The following is an 11,759-nucleotide window of genomic DNA, read 5'->3' as shown; positions in this document are numbered from 1 at the left end:
TTTACAACCAGGGGTCCTGGCATAAAAACATGCCCAGGCAAGGCAAGGCATAAGCAAGCCTCTTTTTGTGCCTACGGACCCTCCACGACAGACCCCCACCAGATACCAAGAAACTGAATGTCCCTAATTATCCATTTCAACTGATACCACTAATAAACAAGGAATGCCTTGACTTGCTGGTATGAAAGCTCTGCAGTTTCGGCAAACGTTTTCAGTGCTTCCTGTTGCTGCAGCACAGGAAAAAAGGCAAAACCCCAGAGTCAGTGTGATCCTGTTTTGTCTATCAAGAGCCCCTGTGATCACAGAGCATATTTCTCACCCTGCTCAACATTTTCTGCAGGAAGAACTGACATAAGTTGGCAAGGACAGCAAACAGCCCCTCCTTCTCACTCCTTCTCCAACCACTGTCAGGAGCAAATTCAAAGACTCTTTGGTAAAGCGAACCAAGTGAACCAAGATATGATCACAGCAAAACTGATGCTGTTTTGCATTCTTCCCCATGGTGTTAACTGCAGGCTGCAGAGACAGGCAAAGCAAAGCCCATCCTTTGCAGAAGCTGAACATGTTGCTAAGGCAGATCTATGCAGCTTTCTCCTCTCATTGATGTAACTATGCTTTACTTCAGTTCTCCAAAACAAAATGGAGCTGGGTAAGCACATCCGTAGTCTATCAGCCACGTGGGGTATAGTTTAATATTCACACCATGGTACCAAGATTAAATTTGTTCCCCGTGTCCAAAACTCAGAGCAGATTTGGTGGAAGCAGAAAGCACTTGATCCTTCTGGGAGTGGGTCTACCACATAGTGAGCTATAACACAAGGCATAGTTAGCAGCACGCATGATGCACGTGTGAGTGCCTGCAATTTAATGGATGACTGCACAGAAATGTTCCCCGTGCTGTTGTTAATATGGATGCTCCCCGTGCCTCCAGTCCAGAACTCAGGTACTTTTCTTTTTTTTTTCAATATCTCCTTTATATAATAGAAAAAAAAAAGTCTTTTTCCATTTTAAATTTGTCTTATGCTGCCACCTCTTTTCTGCCACATTAAACACAAAGCTTCCCAGAAAAATGACAGTCCTTACTCAAAATCTCTGAGCATTCAAGGAGAGGCACGGAAAGAGATTACAGAAAAGAAACTGAGAAATAAACCCATGGATTGTTGTTGTTGCTTGCAGACCATTTGGTTCAGCATGATGGAAGGAACTGTATGATGAAGAGCTGGAGTTGCCTGTCTAAGGGCCATTCCAGTCCTGCATTTTTCACTGGAATGACTTGGATGGAAACACAACATTCACAAAGGATATAAATAAAAGTGTGGCTGGTGGATTTATCATGAGGGCAGAGCAGGACTGAAAATTGAGAGGAGTTCAAGACCAGTACTACCATGGCAGCACTCTAACCAGGACACTCATTGCTTTCTGCTTCTGAGAGAATGAGAAAGGATGCAAAAACACGGTGTGCATCTCACTCTTCTGCCACCTAAGGCTGAGCAGGATGGTAATGATTCTTCAGCCCAGCCTTCTGTATGACGTGAACCGAAAGAAATATTTGTTCTGATTTCAGCATCAGATTTTGGTCAAGATTTTTTTTATGTTCTTTTATCAAGTCTTATTATTTAATCCTAGAAGGCTTCCACTTCTCCTCTTAAAGCTATGTATTTGAGTGTTTTCAGAGGACAGCGGAGCTTTTGGTTCTCTGGGTAGAGGCATCATGACAATAACTGTTTTCAAGCTGAAAATGTTCATGTGTGGTCCATGACCAGGAACAGGTTTTTTTTTTGACATTTACCAGGAGGATGGATAGATGGACAAAATCACCTTTTGGAAGGATGCAGAACATTACAAAATTGTACAACAGAAGGAAGGACAAAGTCATTCTGCAGCCTTGACATGGTTGTACCAAAGCTGCCCTTGGTATTCTGCATTGGCTGAAACTCCATATGAAGCTTACAAACACATTTCCAGAACCTGCAGTCTTATTTAAAGAAGATTCAGCTGTCAAATTATTTTAATGTGGTATCAGCTGAGTTCCTCCTGGTCCTGGGTTGTGTTCCTCACAGCAGAAATCACTGTATGGCCAAGATGCTGCTGGGGTGAGGACAAGGGGAACCTCAGCATGCTATATAGTCCTGGCTGTTTTCATGGAGCAACTCAACGGCCCGAGTGGCTCCAGAGTGAGCAAGGCAGAGAGGACTCCCATGTCTGGTTATGGACAAGAGTGGTATTAACAGTGGAGCTTCTCTCTCATGGCAAGAGGAAGAGCCATGTGGACATGGCTTGTGCAGGTATAAGTGAGTTTGTGTCTGCAGTACAAATGGTCATGAATATGCAGCTGTGCAGAGGTTCAACTCTGCATAGAGGGCTCCGACCACACAGGACAGTCCCAGTTCATGTGGGATGTGTTTATGTTGCAGCAGTGTTCACAAACAGGCAATGTTCCATCCTAGTGCTTCATCAGTAAGAGCTCCTGACCCTTCATAGAAGACCTGCCATAGAATTGTTTCCCTTCATCCTGTCTGCCTTACCTCCCTTTCCTGAGATTGGCTGCTTCCTGAGCTTCCCACTACGTGCCACCGTGGCAAATAAAGTGATGGGTGAGGTTATTTAATCACCTTCATGGGTAAGTTTGGGACCAGTAAGGGACCTGCTTTCCCCTCTGACTATCTGCCTTCTTGTCCACCTGCCCCAAGGCTGGAGAAGGAGCCGTTTACTCACCTGTTTTGCTTCCCTTTGCGTGTTGGTTTGACATATTTGCTGCTGTGAGAATCTTAACTAGTTTAGGACAGTTGCATTTCAGCACAGCACATCTACTTGGGTGGATGCTTCTGCACAGTGTAGCTTTTTTGAAGGGCCTGGTTTCTGGGGTCAGCCACAAATAGCCTCGCTGGGAGTGACTGCGCAGGTGGTGGGAAAGCAAGTTTAGGGCCAGCAAGTGCGAGGGAAGTCCAGCCTAGCACAGTCTTGGCAGGTGCAGGTGCAGGTCTGTGTGCCAGGCACCGATCTGGGGAGTGGGGGTGTCGGGAGAGGGTCCCGCGTGTCCTTACCTGTCGCTGCGGCGCTGGCGCATCGGGCGGGAGAGCGGCACCCCCGCCCCCGGGGCAGAACAACTGTCTCCATGGCGACGAGTCGCGGCGGGGGGGCCGCAGTGCCGCCGCTCCGCTCCGCCCCGCCGTACCGAGCCGCGGCCGAGCCCAGCGGAGCCGGCGCGGCCCCGCGGAGGGCGGCGGCACCGCGGGGCATGGGGCCCGGCGGGCGGCAGGGAGGAGCGGGGCTTTGGGCGCCGGAGTGAGCTCAGGAGCCGGCAGCAGAGCGTGCCCTCCCCGCGCCCCACCGCCCCGCCGCTGCCGCCACAGCCCCTCGGGTGAGACCTTGCGCGGTGCCTCCTGGCCGGCTCGGATGCCGTCATGGGGAGCCACTTCTCCAGCATCCCCGCGCTGCCCCGCGGAGGGCAGGGCCGCCTGCACCGCGCCCGCCACCACCACCTCAAAGGTACGGCTCGGCCGGCACCCCCGGCAGGACAGGCACCCTTGGCAGGACGATCATGCGCGGCACCCCGGGGCAACCGAAGCATCCTTTGGGCACCCTGAGGTGGGATGGGCACCTCCGGGACCCCAGACTGGGAGGATATCCCTAGGTGCTCATAGCGCCCTTGGCACCCCATGCTGCACAGGCATCCCGGGCACCTATGGACAAGCAGGGCTCTCTGGACACCCAGGGGTGGGCTGACTCCATGCCTGGCATCCCAGGCCCTCTGGCGTTGCTTCCCCGGCGGCGCCCCGTGGGCGGCTGATCCGTGCACAGGTGTCCCCGGGCTGCGGCACCCTGGGAGAGCAGGGACAACATGTCAGAGGAACTCCACCACTGGAGCGTCCCCAGGTGGTTCTCTTTTTGCTTTGGCGTCTTTTTCAGTGCTCCAGGAATGTGCCTGCGTGCATGCGATTGTCAGTCCTGTTCGGAGAAGGGCAGGGCGTATGTGGGGCTCCTTGCCCAGCTTAGGTGGTTATTCTGTTTCTCATAAGGATAAATTCCCTTTTCAGAAATCCTGGGATAGTGTCGGGACCGAATTGGATGGGGATGGCTCTGTAAGATGAGCAGGAATGACTGCCCAAGGTCTCCTCTGTCCTTGACCTTTCCCCCCCACCTTTTACTGTAAGTCCGGTGGGTGGTAGCAGAAAATAACCTCTCACTCTCGAAAGACATTTGCTAAGGCAGCAGTACACACCATAAATGTCCAACACTACCTGGGTACCTCTTCACTAGACACATTTTCACAGCCGAAGGCAGTGAGTGATGGCGTTAGAGTATGTCAGGCAGCTCTCTAGCAGGGAATGAGGGAAAGTGCTGCTCCCACAGCCATTTCAGATGATCAAAACTTGTTGCAGCTTTCCCAGTGTGTTGCAGAATTTGCGGCCACCAGTGTAGAAAATGGGGATGTCAGTGTCCACCCTCATTTTTACTGAGCCTTTGGATACTTCTGTGGCATGGTCTAGGGGAGTAGAAGTGGTTAGTGATGCACTGGGCAACTGGTTGTTACACTGAAGGATTTTCTGATACTTATCCTTCCATTGCACCTCTTTTGTACTTGGATGATTTTGAAAAGTTGCATGAAATGAAGGTGGTGATATCATGCCTTTTTTGATGTCTGTGCAATGAAATGTTACAAATGCTAACTCTGTCGTGGACAAAGTCAGTCAGAAACTCAGCCCAGACAATGACTGTGCTTAAAATTGGATTTGCAAGGAGGAGGAGGAGGATGCTGAACCCTAAATGACGAACCATCATTCTCTATCAGTGCAAAAAAATGCAGGCACATGTGATTCTGTAGTAGTTGGTATGCAATTGTAAACTGCCAGGAAGGATTTGTCTCTTAAGAATCATGCTGTCAGCTGGAAGTCTTTCTGGAGCAGCCTTAAGCAGATAAGAATTTATAAACTTGAGCCAGAAGGGACACTGCCACTTAATCCATTATCAGTGGCCTACATGAGATTTTGAAGATGCTCTGTATGAATCACCTGATTTTGGGAGGGGAGTGGGGCGTGTGTGTTAATGGCAATTTGTTTCTTTCTTATTTCCTTTGATTTCAATTTCAATTAACTTTCCACCTGTACTGAGGCAGCAAACATAAATCCTCTGAAGGCTGTAACGTAGCATAGCACTGATAAAATTTTGGTTTGGTGTAAAGAGTTAACAAGACATAGGCCTTGTAAAAACCAAGCAACTGCCAGGGACAATATGTGCCTTTTCTGTCTCTTTTTTTTTTTTTGAAACCAGACTGCTTCGGGTCCTACATTTGAATGCAGAATAAACAAGTCTGATTGCATCTGACAGGTTCCTGTAAAACAGTCTGGAGGCACAGCAGTGAAAGTATGAATGTCACACAGGTTTGTTGTGTATATGCCATTTAACATTTTGTAAAGTGTATTATAATCGAAGGTCCTCAGTTGTTCTTCCCTCAGTGTCTGGCTCTGTGTAAAGGGTACTGAACTTTGATAATTTGGCCACTACTTTGTACTTTCTGTCTGTGATGACCTCTTCCTAACCTGCTGCTAGAGGTGATTCAGGCTCATTCTGGCTAAAAAAGAAGCTGTGATTGCATTAATTTTTTCAAGGTGGTCTGCTGACTCTGAGGTCAGTATCTGAGCCATGAAAGTTCATCTCTGCGTTCAATAGCTCCAAGTGCCGGGTGCTGCACTTTGGCCACAACAACCCCATGCAGAGATACAGGCTGGGGTTGGAGTGGCTGGAGAGCAGCCAGACAGAGAGGGATCTGGGGGTACTGATTGATACCCGCCTGAACATGAGCCTGCAGTGTGCCCAGGTGGCCAAGAGAGCCAGTGGCATCCTGGCCTGCATCAGGAATGGTGTGGTCAGCAGGAGCAGGGAGGTCATTCTGCCCCTGTACTCTGCACTGGTTAGACCACACCTTGAGTACTGTGTTCAGTTCTGGGCCCCCCAGTTTAGGAGGGACACTGAGATGCTTGAGCGTGTCCAGAGAAGGGCGTCGAGGCTGGTGAGAGGCCTTGAGCACAGCCCTACGAGGAGAGGCTGAGGGAGCTGGGATTGGTTAGCCTGGAGAAGAGGAGGCTCAGGGGAGACCTTATTGCTGTCTACAACTACCTGAGGGGTGGTTGTGGCCAGGAGGAGGTTGCTCTCTTCTCTCAGGTGGCCAGCGCCAGAACGAGAGGACACAGCCTCAGGCTGTGCCAGGGGAAATTTAGGCTGGAGGTGAGGAGAAAGTTCTTCACTGAGAGAGTCATTGGACACTGGAATGGGCTGCCCGGGGAGGTGGTGGAATCGCTGTCCCTGGAGCTGTTCAAGGCAGGATTGGACGTGGCACTTGGTGCCATGGTCTGGCCTTGAGCTCTGTGGTAAAGGGTTGGACTTGATGATCTGTGAGGTTTCTTCCAACCTTGGTGATACTGTGATAAGAAATAAGACCCCCCATATATAGTAGAGCTGTTGTCCACGTTAAAATGTTGATACCTTTCTGCTCATCTGGCTAAAAAAGTCACCTTTAGTTAAGCAAGTCTTCTGAAGACTGTGTCATACTTTTGGTGGCATTGAAGGCATAGCACAGAAATATCTCTGAAGACTGGCACAGCTGGCAGAATACTTTGCTTTTGGTGTCACTACCTAAGAAGGAAAGCACCCAACTTGATCATCAGACTTCAACTGCAGTTTTAAAACTAGGTAGCTGAAATGAGCAGGTTTTTACTGAAGATGCCTGCACCAACAAACCTGGAAGCCTGGGCTGGTGACTTTAGAGGACAGCATTTTAAAACCTGGTGTTTCTAGCCCTTTGGAAGGATCTCAGATTGCTGTTCACTAGGAGCCACTAGACACAAGTACTTTGGTATTATTCGAAGCAGTATGTCATGTCTGGATCATTAATCCAGATTTTGGTGTCATAGTTGTGTCTGCAGGCTTTGACCAGTTCTCTAGGACTGCAGGTGACCAGATCACAGAATCACAGAATTGTCAGGGTTGGAAGGGACCTCAAAGATGTTCTAGTTCCAACCCCTCTGCCATGGGCAGGGACACTTCACACTAGATCACTAGATGCCATGGTCCTGATGTGACTGTTAATCTTAAAGTCATGGCCAGTGGTTGGAAGGAGGTTGTCACTTGGTGATGAGGAGATGGTTGAGGTGAGATTATTTTCAGTATTCTGGTGTGTATTCACCTTCTCATAACCCAGACATGGTTGTTCCTCTGGGGTGATGGAAAGTGATCCATTTTGTACTTTCCTAACGCTGACAAAAAGGCTCTGATTAGCTGGTAACAGTCTCCTTGATGTAGCCAGATAGACATCAGGAAAGTTTTGCTGTCCACTCCCTCTGAACTGTGGTTTGGAGTAACTGTCCAACCAGGTGGCGTGGCTGTTTGGAGTGGAACCAAGTGGGAAACTCCAACTCCAGTCATATCTAATGTTCTGGATTCTGTGATGAAAAAGATCAACCTTTGTTTCAGTGTCTCTGAGTGCTGTTTATTTACTAGTGCCAGGACAGACTGGTTTAAACTATTTCAACTGCAGAGATTTCTAATGTTTCTCAACATACATCCTCAGCTCAGTCCACCCCCCTGCTCCAGAGCACTCCCAAAATAGCCTCTTTTAGTTCTCCTTTTTAATCCTAGTGTAGCTTTGTAAGTTACCCTCTTCACCTTGTGTTGCATCTTCCAAATCTCCATGGCTGTTGCATTGCTTCCTTAGCTACTGCTCAGCTTTGCTGGATGTGTTTGACTCCTGCTGTGATGTGTGGGCTATGTATTCTGTTAGGGATGTTGTGTAGTTATCAGAGTTGCTGGTCCAGGATGCTAGAAATGGAGTTTTTGCTAGTCCTTGGGTGAGAGGCGAGGCATAGGACCTTAATGCCATCTCCAGTGCTCTGAGGGCAAGCAGCTCTTTATCCTCACTTGTCTCCAGTTTCAAGAAGGCTTAGCCATTTCTGTGGGCAGCAGATCAATATTACATTGTAAAACTTAAGAAGTATTACTGTCTCTCTTCTAAATCCTTTCCTCCAGCCTCCTCCTCAGGTTTGCTGCTCTTTCTCAAGCCCACTCTTGCTGTGGAAGGTAGATTTCCTCAGTGAGTGACAGAAAGCAGGTTTTGTCCTGTCGGTTTTCTCATGGGTTAATGCACCTATGATATCTATGAGAAAGAATGTATGTGCTATATGACAAAGGCAGCCTGAGCTGGTCAGAGATCCTCTTTTCAGCAGTGGCTGGTTACTCATTCTTTATTATTCATATGCCAGTGGCATCTGGAGGCTCCCGTTGAGATTTGAGTCATGTTGTGCTGGGTGCTTCCATCGTCCCCTTCATTTACTGCTCATTCATACTGATAGCTCTTGCTCACGTGGCTGGTAATCTCTGTAGGATAATTTGGGGTTTATATCTCCAAAATATCACATGAAACAGGCTGGAACCTCGACAGGAAAGTTCTTAGTCTCTTCTTTAGTAGGAAACCTGAAGCAGAGTCAGCAGGGGTTTGCCGAAGGGGTGTCTGCCTTTCTGGCTGCAAGCCAGAGAAAAACACAGCCTGTTGTGCAGCCCTTCACCAAGGAGGCAGGGGCTTTGCTGCTTTTCCTGGCCCGAAGGGGCGACCAGTCATCATTATACAGTTTTTTGCCTGCATTTCTGCAGTTGCTATTCCAAGCATTAAATCCCACCAATACACAAATACGTTGGATTTCCCCCCCTCTCACTGGTGTTTTGTGAGCTTCTGCACTACATGCAGAAGACAGTAATCTGGCTGGTGGAGCCATTTCAGTAATTGTGTCTTGTTGGTAGGAGACTATCCTGTTGCCAGCTCCATTTTGTGCACTCACTAGATAAAGATAATTGGGGAGTAAAAGGATATCAGCAGCTGATGATCTTGAGGATTCAAAGTTGGGGTGAAGCAGTGCACCAGGCAGGATGCCAGCAGTGATGCTATGGGATAACCTCAGCTCCCATTGCTGTCATAATTGTTTCTTCTTTGAAGTACTATTTCATTTTCTCCCAGCCTTAGAGAGTCAGAAGTTTCATCATTCAAGGCTTATGAAGAGTGCCTCCTGCATCCTACCCTTGTGCTTCCAGTCTGTCCTGGGTCATGCTTATTTCCCTCTGACCTGTCAGTGTGTCTGGGTTGTAGGTATAAAGTTTTCCCAGTCTGAGGTTCTCAGGTTTATATGCCCTTCTCCCAAGTGCTAGATTTTGTCCCATGATAGTGAACTTAGATTTATTACATTTTAACTGCCTAAAATTGCCCAGTGCTCCAAAGGCAGCAATTTATCAATCTTACTTTCTCCAGTTGTCCTTTTCATAAGGCACTGAAGCCTCTTGATGGAGCAGATAATGCTGCAGCTTGCAGAAATTACCCAGGAAATCGTGTGGTGCTTTGTCAACATGTGATGCTCTGTGTTTCTTGAGGGCAAGAATGGCTGCTTTTGAAAACCACCAGGAATCAAAACATCAGTAGAGTGACTGAGCTGAAAATGTTAGAGGCTTAGAAGGCATTTAAAAAATGCAAATGAAATACTGGAAATTATAGAGAAGGCCCAGCAGAAGAAATTAGATGCCATCACTAGATTGTTGTATACATCTGAATATTGTGTGTAGTTCTGTCTCTTTCTCTTCCACCATCTTATACAAGGTGCAGGAGAACTAGAAAAGGTTCAGAGGAGGGCAACAGGAATAGCCAAAATTTCATATAAGGAATGATTCAATAAATTAGGACTCCTACCTCTGGAAAAAAAAGACAACTGGGACAGGAACTGACTGGCTTGTAAAGTAGGGGCAGACCTTGTCTCTTCACAAGAGTTAGGAGGACATGAAATGAAGCTGATAGATTCCAGCTCCTTCTGAACAAGATGAGGTTGTAGCCATCTGCAGTGGCCAGTAGTTCTGTCAAGCTCATTAATACTGGATACTTTTGATGCCAAAATAGGCCTAGTTTTATGGGAGATTGGAGTAGGTTATGATCAGGAATCCTTTGAATTTACCTGCCCTTGTTCTTTAACCTGCCAGACATCTGCTGGGACTTTAATACTGCAGAGAAGAGGCAGTCTAGGAGGTTCCTAGAGAGTGTGGAGGACAACTTCTTATCTCAGCTGTTACATGAGCCTACCAGGGGTACAGCCCTGCTTGACCTGCTGCTCACAAATAGAGAGGGGCTGGTGGGGGATGTGGTGGTCGAAGGCTGCCTGGGGTCCTGTGACCATGAAATTAGAGAGTTTTCAATATATGCTGAAACCAGGAGAGGCATCAACAGAACCTCCACACTGGACTTCCAAAGGGTGGACTTTAGCTTATTTAAGGAACTGACTTGGAAAGTTCCTTGGGAAACAACCCTTTAGAAACAAAGGGGTCCAGGAAGGTTGGACCTACTTCAAGAAAGAACTCCTGAAGGCACAGGAGCAGCTGTGCCATTGAGCTGGAAGATGAGCCGACGAGGGAGGCAGCCAGACTGGATGGGCAGGGAGCTGCTGAAGGAACGAAAGGAAAAAAAGAGGGTGGATCTTCTTTGGAAAAAAAGGGGAGGTGTCCCAGGAAGAGTTCAAGGGTGTTGCTAGGTCTTGTAGAAAAAAAAATGAGAGGCAAAAGCCCATTTAGAAGTTAGGCTGGCCACTGCTGTGAAGGAGAATAAAAAATGTTTCTTTAAATATATTAATGGCAAAAGAAGGGGCAAGGACAACCTCCAGTCCCTATTAGATAGAGAGTGGAATGTAGTGACAAAGGATGAGGAAAAGGCAGAGGTGCTCAACACCTTCTTTCCCTCAATCTTCAACAGTGGGACAGGTTGTCTCCAGGACAACTGGACTCCTGAAGTGGCAGATGGAGTCAGGGACCAGTATAGTCCCCCTCTAATCATGAGGAAGAAGTAAGGGGCCTGCTGAGCCACTTGGATCCTCACAAGTCCATGGGACCGGATGGGATCCATCCTAGGGTGCTGAGAGATCTGGCAGCTGAGCTGGCCAAGCCACTCTCCATCATTTGTCAACACTCCTGGCTCACTGGAGAGGTCTCCAAAGACTGGAAGCTGCCAATGTGATACCCATCCACAAGAAGGGACAGAAGGAGGAACTGGAAAACTACAGACCTGTCAGCCTGACCTCAGTGCCAGGCAAGGTCATGGAACAGGTGATCTTGACCATGCCCAGCCAGCACAAGTTTAGGAAGGGCAGATCCTGTCTGACCGACCTGATCTCCTGTTATGATCAAGTTACCTGCCTGGTGAATGTAGGGAAGGCTGTGGGTGTAGTCTACCTGGACTTCAGCAAAGCCTTTGACACTGTCTGCCACAACAAGCTCCTAGCCAAGCTGGCAGCTCATGGCTTGGACAGATTCACTCTGAAATGGGTCAAGAACTGGCTGGAAGGCCAGGCCCAGAGAGTGGTGGTGAATGGTGCCACATCCAGCTGGCAGCCAGTCACTAGTGCTGTTCCCCAAGGATCATGCTGGGCCCAGTACTCTTCTACATCTTTATTGATGTACTGGATGAGGAGATTGAGTCCAGCATTTGCAGATGACATCAAGCTAGGAGCAGGTGTGGATCTGTTGGAAGGTAGGAGAGCCCTGCAGAGGGACCTAGACTGTATGGGTGGGCAGAGGCCAATAGGATGAGATTCAACAAGGACAAATGCAGCGTTGTGCACTTTGGCTACAACAACCCCAAGCAGCACTACAGACTAGGGACAGAGTGGCTGGAGAGCAGCCAGGAGAAAGGGACCTGGAGATACTGGTAGATAGTAGGCTGAAGATGAGCCAGCAGTGTGCCC

The 11,759-nt window shown here is 48.3% G+C and overlaps 1 protein-coding gene across 1 annotated transcript in view; it reads left to right on the top strand.

The window, feature by feature from the left end:
- The first annotated feature begins 3,197 nt into the window (after positions 1-3,197).
- The window catches only part of NEURL1 (neuralized E3 ubiquitin protein ligase 1), a 191,851-nt gene continuing 183,289 nt past the window's right edge, over positions 3,198-11,759 (top strand). Inside the window, exon 1 of the mRNA XM_064144449.1 lies at positions 3,198-3,489. Coding sequence (XP_064000519.1) covers positions 3,405-3,489 — 85 coding nt within the window. The 5' untranslated portion in view covers positions 3,198-3,404. The remainder of the gene's footprint in view (positions 3,490-11,759) is intronic.

Source organism: Pogoniulus pusillus, chromosome 6, assembly GCF_015220805.1.
Source record: "Pogoniulus pusillus isolate bPogPus1 chromosome 6, bPogPus1.pri, whole genome shotgun sequence".
Lineage (NCBI taxonomy): Eukaryota > Metazoa > Chordata > Aves > Piciformes > Lybiidae > Pogoniulus > Pogoniulus pusillus.
This window is presented reverse-complemented; position numbering and strand designations above follow the sequence as displayed.